Source organism: Seriola aureovittata, chromosome 14 (assembly GCF_021018895.1).
Source record: "Seriola aureovittata isolate HTS-2021-v1 ecotype China chromosome 14, ASM2101889v1, whole genome shotgun sequence".
NCBI classification, from domain to species: Eukaryota; Metazoa; Chordata; class Actinopteri; order Carangiformes; family Carangidae; genus Seriola; species Seriola aureovittata.
This window is the reverse complement of record NC_079377.1, coordinates 1,494,523-1,508,124: the sequence shown is the minus strand read 5'-3', so window position 1 is coordinate 1,508,124 and position 13,602 is coordinate 1,494,523. Positions and strand designations below refer to the sequence as shown.

General features: G+C 41.4%; 1 protein-coding gene across 4 annotated transcripts in view; it reads right to left on the bottom strand.

Moving 5' to 3' along the window:
- Nucleotides 1–13,602, bottom strand: part of rasgrp3 (RAS guanyl releasing protein 3 (calcium and DAG-regulated)) — a 38,505-nt gene that overhangs the window by 17,927 nt on the left and 6,976 nt on the right. For 3 of the 4 annotated variants that reach the window (XM_056396180.1, XM_056396177.1, XM_056396179.1), the window contains 6 exons: nt 5,595–5,736; nt 5,052–5,154; nt 3,141–3,203; nt 2,779–2,910; nt 2,476–2,623; nt 1,579–1,752 (listed from right to left, as the gene is read on the bottom strand). In XM_056396180.1, the coding sequence (XP_056252155.1) occupies nt 1,579–1,752; nt 2,476–2,623; nt 2,779–2,910; nt 3,141–3,203; nt 5,052–5,154; nt 5,595–5,664 (690 nt within the window). In that variant the 5' untranslated portion in view covers nt 5,665–5,736. Of the gene's footprint in view, nt 1–1,578; nt 1,753–2,475; nt 2,624–2,778; nt 2,911–3,140; nt 3,204–5,051; nt 5,155–5,594; nt 5,737–12,727; nt 12,961–13,602 lie in introns of all 4 variants that reach the window. The other variant, XM_056396178.1, reaches the window with a different exon arrangement.

Sequence of the window (13,602 nt, the reverse complement as noted above, 5' to 3'; positions counted from 1 at the left end):
CCCTGACTGCTGTTAGGTACCGGGAAGAAATCCTCAGAGTGACTGTCAGACCTGACGCTGATGCAGTGGGTTCGTCCTGGTGCAGGATAACGCCCGGCCTCATGTGGCCAGAGTGTGTGGGCAGTTCCTGGATGACGAAGGTTGAACGAAAGCTGCTGGGATTCATTTAGAAAATGAAAACTTCAGCACATGAACAGAAATGTAGTTACAGTGGTGAAGTCGCTACATGTACCAATGCTACTCCCAAACACTGAACTATCAAAGTTTATATTACAACACTCATAGTCTTTGTAGCGGCAGCGTCAGACTGGATATTGAGATTAACAGTGTTAACAACCAACCCATAATTCTCTGAGTAGCACGCTCATACAGCTGACAGCAGTGTGTTGAAGGCTTTCATCCTGTCTGCAGACAGTCACTGCTGGAGACAGGATGACTGGAAAGGACTGATGCAGGAGGAATGAAGAAGCTCTTTGGCCCTCATAAAGAGTTGGACCCAACACAGTTACCTGCAACAACCACACATTCTAATGGACTGATAACTCAAGCGTATCTATTTGATACAATTTACAATTCCATCTTCAGAGAAGAGAGGAGGAAGTTTGAAATCAAAGTAAAATTGAGTAAAAATGATTTTTTATAAATGCAGTGCATTTGTGTAGTCACCATTTTTCCAAAAATAAATAAATAAATGAGGTGAGCTACTTTCACTAATGGGCTATAGTAGCTTCAGAGTGAGGCTAAAACCATCAAAACAGATTTATCCAATCAGATTTGTCTTTTTTTTCTTGTTTCTAGGTAGAGAAAAGGTTACCTCACTCACCATCATTTTGCCGTCTTGCAGGTTTATGATCTGATATAAATCTGAATGAATTATACATTTCTTCTCATGAGTTTAAGCCCTTCATGGCTTTCAGACAGTTTTCCAAACTTCGAGCAGGAAGATGAGGCTGTGGGTGCATCCTCAGGTACAGAGAGCAGCCTGGGGAATTTAGGCTTGTGAAGGAGCTCCGTTTCCACGGCGACAAGTTCCAGTGTCTGGCTGGATAACACATTTCTATCGGCCATGCAGGTGTTCTTCACCAGTTGAACCTAGCTGAACTTTGACTGCTGTGCTTGCCATCAGGCGTGCAGCATTTGTGCAGCATCTAACCTTTGTGGCGCTATGCAAGCCATTGGAAATAATGTGTTTCAGAGAGCCGTGGTGCCTTTGTCACCCTCTGTTTGAAAGCCCCATGAGTGGGTTATGTCCTGAGGAGTCTTCAAGATTTTATTTTTGCATTTGTCTGGATGAACAGAGTCATGTGCAAGGTGCATTTTAGACAGACTGTGTTTGGCTTATTAGGGGGTTCAAGATGGATCTGTAGGACTTCCTCTGGTCTACATTTCCAAGAGTTCTTGAGCAAGACACTGAACCCTGAGTTGCTTCTGATAGGCATCAGTGTGAATAGATGAATGAGAAAGTACTGAAAGACTTGAAAAAGTCTGTTTAGAACAGAGCTATATGAATACAATTCATTTGCTCTTTACCACAAGTTTTGAGGACATTGAAGGTGGAAATGCCCCTCCCCGTCTTACCTGAGCCACATGGATGTATTTGGTGATGACCTCTGCCCGGGTCTGAGGGGTGAGCTTGCTGAGCACCATGAGCTGGACCCATTGAGAGACTCCATTGAACAAGGCGATGGAGCGCTCCAGAGTCGGGTTGTCCACCAAGTAGCCATGGATCACATAGCTCTGGTAATCAGTGAACTGGGGGCAAAAGGAAAGGTCAGAGGTCATGTTTCACTCTAATGTGGAGGGACTTATATGGTCCCTGAAGCCTGCTAATAACAGCAAGATAGTACAGGATTCATACTGACCTTTACACTTTCCTTAGTAATGTTTCTGATGGTAATGGTATATAAAAGGATATTTAATTGGGAGCTTTTTAGATGTCATGGCTCTGTTAGCTTTTATAAAAGTTGATATTTTGACAATGGTGCTTGGGGAAAATGCAATTTGCAAGATGGAAATGACTCATCCTGTGGGAAGACTTGATGTAAATTTCAGGGAAATTTGCCGATTTCTTGTGTTGTGTGTCTCTGTGAGGGTCCGTGATCGTCTGTGTAGGTCTTTCAGGATCTATGCATACAGAGCACCAGATCAGACCATTTATGTTTCATCCTCGGTCCTGTTCTTGTTTTGTTAAAACTTTTTCTTGGTGTTCAGCCAAATACAACGAGCAAAGAAGCTCCTCATGTTTTCTACTGCCACTGCTCTAGAGGAAAAGTGAAAAAGTTCACCAGAGTTTCACCAGATTCATCCTCTGAAACTCATGAATGTATGAGACTGATTGTCATGAAAATGTCGTCAAAATCCATTAAACCAAATATTTCAGTCTGACCAAACTGGTGGATGGGCCAAGAGGAGGAATGATCGACCCCTGATTGGACAACTGTACAAGAGTTATGTTATGTATGTTAATATATATACCGATATCCTGCGGATAAACTTGAACTCCAGGAAGGTGAGGTGTTCTGCCAGCTCCATGGGCTCCAGGTGGTCAAACAACAGTGAGGCCTTGCCTTTTTTAGCCTGCTTCTTCCTCTGGGTCAGCTTCCTCATCCAGTCATATGACGGACTACAGGAAGAACAATGAATAAACAGTCAGCACAATGCAGCCAGAGACGGATGGTGACACATTATATAAATTCTAAACTGTTTGTAGCTAATAGACTAAAAGCTGAAGCAGCAGGATCAGGACTAATGTTAAACTTTCGATGTTTGATGTCTTACATTGTGGAGATGTCTATGAGCTTGAAATGCTCCTCACAGCCTAGCTGAGCAGCCACGTCTCTGAACTCCTGTGTGATCTGGATCAGACCCAGGTCCAGGTTAAACTCTGCAGGGAACGTCACTATCCAGTACCTGAACACACACACTCACATGTACACTTCTGCAGCAAACGTCCTGACTCTGAAGAGAGACATAGTGAGCCGTGTATTGTCCCTGTATTGTGGTGTGTCTCCTCCCTGTAGGTCAGTGTTGTCCTTAAACACAGTGTTAGTAACAGGCTAAACAGGTTAAATGAGGTTAAGTTAGCCACTGTGAAGAGTCTTAATGTGTTGGGATGAATGAGTGTATCTGAAGGATCTTACCTCATTAAATAACAAATCTTCAGTCTGGTTCTTTGGCAGTTGTCACCTTTGCAGTCGCGGTATGTGGAGTTAAGTTAAGGTCTGTTTACAACATCTGACATATATGACTGTCAATCAATACGTTAAGGCAAGAATTAATTCGTTTTAAATTCTGCTGTGTGTGACCAACAGGAGGCTGTCCTCTCCACAGCACTCACCATCATCTCAGCTGACGCTGTAGCCGACTTAAACTTATGAGCAGCCTGAGCGTTGGTCTGTCTCTGATATGGTTCTGACATCAGTTCTCCAGACTGATCCTTAAGCACAGAGGAAGTTATCTCAGACAGAACTTTTCATAGTACGTCCAACCATTTGTCCAAAACCTTTGGACACCGCCGCCCCAGTTCAGACAGGTGTGTGGGGTCATGTCTGAAGCTGTTGACCATCTGCAGTTTAACCTAAAGTCCTTATACTGAGGAAAGAAACCAGAGCACTTTGTATTTGTCAGTGAAGCTTTGGCAAAGTTAATGAAGGAGGATGTTTTCTCTCACACTTTGCCTTTATTCCTTATGCAGACAAATCTCAATTTATGCTTTTCTCCAGAGCCAGAAGTATTGATTTCAAATAATCTCATCATCAATACTTAAAGTGGCACCATTATTAAGAGAGTCATGCTGTACATATATATATATATATATATATATATATATATATATATATATATATATATATATATATATATCTGGATTGATGGGAAGTTATCCTTTAAGAATCATGTACCAAACCTGGTGAGAAAATTAAAGCAAAAGACTTTTTCTTAAGGAATAAATCCTGCTTGCCGTTGCACTGCAGAAAAACAGGCAACTTTTCTGAGTTTTAGATGATGGTGACATCTTATACAGGGTTCAAGTGCAACTCTGACTCTGTCTTCCACATGCTGTCAGGTTCATTACTGCTGGTGTTTATAATACTCATCATTGCATTGTGTATAACAAGGATGGTCCCCTCTCTCTCTCTGAGGCGTGATGTGTAAAGCCCTTACTGAAAAACAGCCTCATATCTTATATCCAGGCTAGTTTCATCCACTGGGCCACATTAGACCAGGACTAATGACCGGCTGATGCTCCCTGTCCCTCCAGTTCATACTGAACTTGGAAGATCATCTTTTGGCTTCTTTGCACCTGAGCTCACTACAAGGCATTTAATGAATTTGTTGGTTCCTCTTGGCCATTTTAGATTCCTAATCTCTGACCTTTGAATTTCTGTTTGTTTCTGTTTTAATAGATTCTTGTCATTACATTATTTATTAATTTGTATGTTTGCCACTGTATCCTTGGTTCTACACTCTATGGAAATGTTTCACTGTCAATTCAAAGTGTTGGTGAGGTTTCAGTGTCTCATGTCTCTTATTCATACAGCAGTAGCTGTATCTTTGAATAGATGCAAATCAGAAGTGATGTGCTGAAATAAAGAGGCAATATTATAAAGTTTAACTTTGTTAGTTCTCCCATAAACTACAAATTAAATTAAAAATGTGTCATTTTTGATGCCAACCTTAACAACAGTGTCGGAGGATCAGTTTATGTCTATCTGTCAAACAGACTAGGACAGATCACTGTAATGACCTTCTCTCCAGCTTCCTGTTCACACTGGAATTAAATTCTAAATTCTCTCTTTGTGAAGCTGGCAGGCAATAACCATTTACTGAGCAGCTCCGAGGACATTCATCAGGACAGGATCAATACAGCTCAGTGCACATGAACATACAGGAGGAGAGGCTGAGGGTCAGACAGTGAAGGTCTGATTGAACTCCATTAACATTAAAGATTTAGGCTGGATTTCCTTTAAGGCGTCACATCAAGTCTTCATCCAGCTGCAGAATTTCACTACATTGTTCTAGCACTGTGTTGTTCCTGCAGTATTCTGGGATATATCATCAGTAGTTTTCCCGCCAGTTCTGAGGATGTGACGTACCAGCGGTGCATCAGCAGGACGCTGCGAGGAAGCAGGTTTCCCTGCAGCTCCCCACGGTCGTCTGTGGAGAGACGTAAGTCACAAAATGTCTGCACTGTTCAACTGTGACAGGCTCTGTGTTCCTGATCATGTTATTTCATGACTTACTTATCATAAATTATAGGTCTGATATTATATGATATACAACATTTGCTAACCTTCATTTCCTCTTCTGAGGAAGTCTGACTACACTGGAGGTCCATTTAAAATCTGTTTGGTTCTGCTTCTTGTGTTTGACCCACTTTAAGTGATGGAGCTGCTTATTCAATATACACATATACATATATACTGAACATATGTATGTATATATATATATATAAAGAACCAGTAGAACCAAAGAACAGAACCAAAGTGAACAATGAAAATAAAACCAGAGCTGTAATAAACCTGTGTTTTCTATCAGGTTTTAGATGAGACCATGTTCACTGACACTGATGAAGGCTGTGCATTCATGGTACTCACCAAATGCTTGAATGCATTCATCTAAGAGAGCATCTAGAGACGCTGCCTTTCCCAGTGTGGACGATCCCATGGTGGAGGTTGAAGCTGGAGGAAGGTCAGAGGTCAACACTTCCTTTTCCTGTTCTGGACCATTCAGGATTTTCTTTGGAGCAGGAGAGAGAGAGAGATTCATCAGTCACAGCAAGACATTGTTAAATGAGACAGGAATAAAACAAGAGGACTAACCACACTAGAGTTAAGAAAATGAAATAATAAAGCATGTATCCTTTTTTATATAGATCAATCTAAATGTAATCTTCATCGGTGAACATGAGATGCTATGATCTTACACAGTCCTCCACCTGGTGGGTTTAAGATATAACATGATGCTTGAGGTCTGGAAACAGTCCAAAACATGAACAGTAGAAACACTCACACCACATTGTGTGTCTGCATGGACATGTTTACATGTCTGTTGCTGCTTATGGCCCATATATACACTGTTTAAAAAAATGAAGAGAACACTAAATCATCACAGTTTAACACCAAGTCAGTTAAACTTCAGGGATATCAATGTGTCCATTTAGGAAGAACAAGTGATTGTGAATCAGTTTCAGCTGCTTTGGTGCAAATGAAAGTGACAACAGGTGCAATGGAGGCAAAAGCAAGACAACCCCCAAAAAGGGAATGGTTCTACATGTGGTGTCCACAGACAGTTGCTCTCTCCTGATCCTTCATGACTGATTCTCTAGGTTTGTGTTTTGCTAGTGTCCTTGTCACTTCTGGTAGCATGAGGCGGTACCTGCAGCCCAATCAGGTTGCACAGGTATTCCAGCTCCTCCAGGATGGCACATCCATACCTGCGGTGTCAAGAAGGTTTGCTGCGTCTCCCAGCACAGTCTCAAGATAATGGAGGAGATACCAGGAGACCGGCCGTTACACGAGGAGATCTGGACAGGGCCGTAGAAGGGCATCAACCCAGCAGCAGGACCGGTACCTGCTCCTTTGTGTCCTCCTCACACAAAGGAGCAGGTACCGGTCCTGCTGCTGGGTTGATGGACAGGAGGAGCACTGCCAGAGCCCTACAACATGACCTCCAGCAGGATACTGGTGTGCATGTTTCTGACTAAACTGGATGAAATTCACACAAATTGGATCAGCCTGTGATTTCAATATTTACTTTGATTTTCGGTGTGATTGTGAATCCAGCCCTCAATGGTTTGATAATTTTGGTTTCCATTGACTGTTAGAGATCTGTTAAAGATTTTCAACTTGAATAATTTTTTCATCAAGATCCGATGTGTGATTTAACCTCCTAAGATCCGAGCTCTATTCTTTGCTATATAGGCTGATTGGGACATGAGAAAAATGATGTCCACATATGAGGACATTAGTTTTAAATTTCGATTACTGAGTGGCAGTATAATATCCTCATATGTGGTCACCAGGCCCTTGTTGAGAAAAAGTTAGTATTGTGGTCTAGAGAACCCAAAATGTGAGGTCCACATATGTGGACGCCAGGTCCTAGGAGGTTAAGTGTTCCTTTAAGTTTTTTGAGCTGTGTATAATCCAATTAAGACGTCCATGTGGAGACTCGTTGCCAAACAGGTCATAGTAGCTAACTGGAGGCTCTGTGGTACACAGTTTAACTAGTTTCTACCAACACACACAAACACATACAGTAGCATCACCAGCAGTGCTTCAGATGCTCCTACATGAATGCCGCCATCACATCTGGCTACGATCCAGTGCTCCCTCACATCTGTTTGCACAAATACCCAGCAGCATCTGACAGCTGATCGATATGAACCAAGCAGCAGGCATGTTCAAAATTTCTTCAAGACTTTAGCTGATCACATTCGTAGTTCAATTCAACAGAGTCGAGAGGTTGCGCCTCACTGAGAAAAGTGTCATGACCCTTCTACTCATGTCGGTGATGTTTCTATCAACAACAGGATATTTATACCCATGACTCAGCATGTTTATCTGAAACGATGCTGTTTGTATCTGCAGGTTGGATATTATAGGCTGGGTGATGATATTTTTACCCATGACAATCATGTCTCAATAATCCACAGTGACATTTGAACACATGCAGAGATACTCGTAACCACAACAATCCCATAGTGATACTAACAACAAAGATCTGTCTGTGTGTCTGATTTGACATTTTTAACAACATTTAACATTATAAATAATAACCAAAGATAAGAATCCAGGCTGATGGTCATGAAGGGCTGTCCAGGCTCTCAGAGAGGTCATCTAATTATAGACATGAGTCCATGGCCAGACAGGCTTTAGCCTTTAATCAGTGAGCTGTATTTTATTAACCAAAATCTTAATCAATGACCAGTAACTATCTGTCAGATAAATGTAGTGGAGTAAAACGATACAATGTTTCAGGCCTTCAGTATTTCAGTAGAGGGTCAAATAACATAAAACACTCATTGAAAAACTACCTTCACTTAAGTGCAGAGTTTGAATTCCTCCACTGTCAGCAGCAGAGATCCAGTATGGTAATGTGATGTGGCTCAGTGGGACTATTCAATGCTACCTCAAAGTTCAGTGCACAAAGATTAAAATGAACTAGTTCACATTCATTTCTCCTCCTCCATCAGCCACTGCCATTTCACATACTAATGAATTACTGTGGACCACTATAGAGTCACAGACAGAAAAAACAATGTGAGTATAAGTTTTATGTCTATATGCTGTGAGTTTGAAGAACTTAAGCTGTTGGTTCATGATTTGATTCTTTCTGTGACATCATTCCTTTGCAGAATGATCAGATGCTACAGCTCAATTTGTTGTTGCAAATTCATTGATTTTCCGTTGGAATCTGAATTGATTTGTTCATTAAAAATCCTTCAAATGTTCAAATGAACCAGCTTCACCAGAACCAGCAGCAGCACTAGACAGCGGACACATGCACTGGGTGGTGCCTTAAATCCTCTGGTAGCCGCTGTAAAACAGCCATTATTTCAGCATGGTGATGCATAACATGGATAAATGGTGTGAAAATCATTTGTTCACCATGGTAACACACATGAAAATTAGCAGGTGTAAAAATGTAGAGCTATTTATAAGTTTTGCTATTGCTACATAGCTAGCATTAGCATTCACAGCTGTTTACTGACCGGTCTTGACAACAGCTGCAGCCATTGTTGTGTTTACAAGACAGGAGGTTATAATACGTCCTCTAAGCAACTTCAGGACAGACTGGAGGCGGCAGCGGCTCAGTATCGGAAAAGTGACAAGACAGTACAATCAGACCAGAGTTTGCTGTTTCTCTCCACCTCTGGAGACAGCTGTGGAAGTTTGAATGAAGTTTGATGCTGAACTCACAACATTTCTTCTAGACTGGTAAGTAAATAGCTGCTAATGCTAACAGCTGTTAGCTATGTAGCAATAGCAAAAATTAAAGCTCCTTTAAAAAGTGTTGCTCTGCAGTCTGACAACATTAAGCTCTGTGTGACACCAGCAAACAGAAACATACAGATCTAAGAGCAGACTGATGATGCAGGATGACATCACCAAAACTGTCCAATCAACGAGCTGCCTGTCAGTATGTATAACTTCACAGTGTGAACATGAACTGGATCAGAACTGAAAGGTGACATCATGTCATGTTTCCTAAATGAACCAGGCCCAGTGGCTTCCGTTAAAGTACCACACATTAAAGATCTTCTGTACAAGATCTGAAAAACTTTCATCTCTAGTTTCTCAACTAAGAAACACATTTAAAGCATTCACCAGCTAGTTTCTAACCTTGTCTGTAACCAACACAATGAGCTGAGAGATGCTAAATATAGGGGAGCTGTGAAGTTGGTGGTAATTCTCTGTGGGTTCATCATTAGAACCTCTTTCACATTCAACTGAAGCATTGCGAAAATATATAAATTGATTAGTGCAGCTTTAAAAAACAAAAGACAACAAGAATCACCTCCTTGTGGTTGTATCCCTCCGCCACACAGAGTAGTTTCAGATGACATCCCTGTTCATCCAGAGTCATATAAAATATGAACCATTTGTGTGAAATTTTGTCATAATGCTGTGTGAAGTCTTGAGTTATGGCTAAAACCACGTTTTGTGACGTCATACTGACCTTGACCTTTGACCACTAAATTCTAATCAGTTCATCTTTGACTCCAAGGGAATATTTGTGCCAAATTTGAATAAGTTCCTTCAAGGCGTTGCTGTAGTGCCGACCCTGACCAATTCGGTGCCCTAGGCAAGATTTTAGCTGGTGCCCCTTGTATCGCAGTCAATTTCACTACCAATCACACAGAAACTGCACAGCTTTGTCTGCGAGATTTTGTTTATAACCCACAAAATAAAAACCGTATTAGAAACAAGTGACAGAAATTAAATTATAAATACTACATAAATAAGGCATTGCACAATATAAGATATTAAAGAAAGGAATGAAGACATTAAAAATTATTGCACAAACAAAAAATATTAACTGCAAATGCAATTTGCATAATGCAGCTGCATAATGTGTTCTACAGCACACATGGGCAAGTTTTGTCTGGTGCTGACAATCCACTAGTGTCTCGTTTTCATATTGAGTCGATCCAGCCGCCTGTGTTCATGTCTGCCGAGGGGGAAGGTCTGCACAGTGTCCCTACCCAAGTGATTACGTGATTACATGTCTTTGTCTCCATTTGGTTGGTGAATCTAGTACTGACACAGATTTACTAAACTCAGTGAAACAGCTCTATTCACAACGAGTCTATATGTATTTTATATATCAGATATGTTTGAATTTTATTATTATGTGTGTGTTTAGAACTTTTCATTTAGGGTTTGGGTGGAAACTTTGGAGATTTCACCTACAAATGCCTCTATTAAATCTCTGTAGTTTTGCTCTGCATCACTATATCAATATCAATTTTGAGACATGTAATGTTCAGATGTTGTAGTATGGTATATTAGAGGCTTTGGGCTGTCATTTTTGTTAGGCGAAAATAAAAGTGCTCATTTATGCTGTGTGCCATCTTCATTTACTCATAGTCAGTAACATCTGGGCTGATGCTTACACCTCTTGATGAATCTCACAGGTGTTACATTTCTTTTGACAGATTAAGGAACCCAGAAAATAAGGGCCTCTCCATTATTTAATAGGCTTCGGTATGTAGTTTTGTTGTTGTGTGGGCTTATGTAATATAAATAATAAATATAATAGTACAAGTAAATAGTAAAAGTTAAACATTTCGATTTTTTTTTTCTTCGGCCATTTGCGGGCCCCCTATGCTGAGATATTGTGTGCACGAGAATGGGAAGGACGGACAACCTGAAAAAAATATGGCAAAATAGAAAGCAACAGGACTGGTGCTGACGTAGTTTCCAGGGCAACTTGTTGAACCTCTCAGCAAATAAAACAGTTTCTGTTGCACAATCACACACGGATGAAAGATTCCTTTATGTATTCACACTGTGGTGGAGGCAGTACTCACATCCTTTGATCCTCAGAGCAACACAACAATGTAAAAACACTTCAATTCATTTGTAAAGTTATCGAAGCCTTCAAATAAAGGTAAAGTATTTGGTTATTAAATGTAGTAGAGTCAAAGTACTAATACTTCAAAGTTGCTGAGTAAATGTACTTTCCACCACCAACCACTGCGGAGTCCCAGAAGGATCACGGTGTCAGTCTTTGTTCTGAACTACTTTTGTTTTTAAGTTTTATTTTTTTAATAGTTTGTCAGTTTAGGGAAACACTGCAGATACGAGCAGAGATGAAGCGACTCTGGGTGGTTCCTGCAGCTGTGGTTGAATACATGAGACCATGGATGTGACCAACTGGCAGAGAAAGCATCGGCAAGACACATCATTGCATCTCGCAGGTATGACAAGTACAGTATGTTAGCAGACATACAGAAGCTTCAAAGCAGTGCTCAGTCAGACACACACACACACACACACACACAAAACCAAGTTACTGTTATACACATTATAAATGAATTTGTCACAGTCACAAGAACTAAAGTACAGACATGGCTACAGTCAGATCACAGCTGCACCTCGGCAGAGAGAGAGAGCTGGGTGAAATCTGCTACAGCCGAGGGTTCAGTGTGCTCTGCTAGTATAAAGAGAGACAAAGTCCATGTCAGGAGGTGGTTGTGGTGGATGGATATCCATGGTAACCTTGACAGTCGAGGCACTATTTCAAAAAGACGACCTGTGTGGTTGTTGACACCTTCCACACATGCACTGTAGATCACTGTACTGGATTTTCATCACAGTCGAACAGGAGAAAACAAAAAGTCAGCACAGGAACAGAGATGTCGGCTGCATCTGACTTCTTCTTCTGCCATTTTATATGTTCTATGCACAGGTTCAGGGTTCCCGCTCTTTTCTAGAGATCATTTTCCAGGACTTCTCCAAGACATGTTCAGTGATGATCTAGCTCATATGACAGACAGGAATAACACCACACACCGATATGTTCCTATCTGTGGAAGTCTGATCTGAAGTGCAGTCTATACTTGGTTAAACTTATCAATGAAATCATCTCTTACAAGCTTAATTAAAAATTAAATTATGACGAATTAATCACCAGAATTTTGTCACATAGCGGTTGCTTGGCAGCTAAGCTACAATTTTCCCCTACTGGCAAATCTAGACTGAACTTTAGCTAAATGCATGATTCAAAGTTGAATCGGCTCATCCAACCTGCAGCATGTGATGTGACTTCAGGGTGCGTTCACAGCATTGCCAAACAAAACCAATAGCAGCATGTTGAAAATACCATAAACTAGCCTACCATTTGAAAGTCAGAGGACCTTTTACTTTTTCCATGACTGGAAAACTGGTGAACAGCTTGTGGCAACCATAATAGCGATCAAAACAGATTTAACCCAAATACAGTCTCAAGTCTTGTGACCCGTTGAAAGTTTCAACCATGTTTCTACGTTAAAATAGGACAAAGCAGTGTGGCTCCAAGGAGAGATGGGTTTGGTCATTCTCACCACTCCCTATCTATTTTTTATGGGAAATTTTTTCACCATTTACATCGCCATGGTTACTCAAATTGCTAAGGAAACGCTACCATTCTTGATCAAGCAGCATGTTTTGATATATAATTCGTCTGGGTAGAGGAATAAGAAGAATAAGAAGTAGAAGTATAATGGATTCAAATATATACTTACAGTACAGCAGGCACATAATGACCATCAGAGGGATGTCCACTCCCAACTAGTGAATTAGACCTGTCTGCCTGTTTCCTTCTGGGGAGACAGACGCTGTGACTGATCCAGGACGTCCTCTGTATGACAGGCTGTAGTAGCCACATGCTGCACGCTCACACAATCTGTTTGCAGCCAGGTCTACATTACTCCTCATGTCAGCAGCACCAGAAGAAGGTCGCCGGTCTATCACAAGACTAACACAAACATATTCACACTCACAGTCACACCTGAGGGCAGTTTACAGTCTCCAAACGCTGCACGCCGTTCATGTGTGGGAGGAAACTCTCACAGAGAAACCACCCCCCAAGCCAGACAGTGTTTCATAACTTCACAACACAGCTCAGCAGCAGTGATCGCTTCTTCCTACCTAACGTTTAAATCACAGCTGACTCCATGTTCTGTGTCTGATCTGAACCGTGCTCGACAGGGACGCAACACCGGGGGCCTCCGCCGTCAGTGTGATCTACATGCTTCAGTCAAATGTTAAAACAACAGCCCTGATAACAGAACAGTGACAGTGAGGACAGTTAACGCTGCCTGTTCCTGTGACGTCGATGTGCATCACGAACAACAAACAGGCCATTCTGAACCTTTAACGTCTCCTCTCTTTCCTCGACTCTGTGGACATCACGCTGCTCTCGCGGTGTGTCAAACATTAATGCATTATATGTCGAATTGCTACGGGACGCACACACCAACACATTCTTATGTTTTCCCTCCTCTTGATTTCACAGCTCGGCTCTGCATGTTACAGTCAGCTGTGCCCTTTAGCATGACTTGTGCTTTTCTGCCTCCACAATGGGTCACTGTGTCTCTGCCTCTGGTTTGTGGATGCG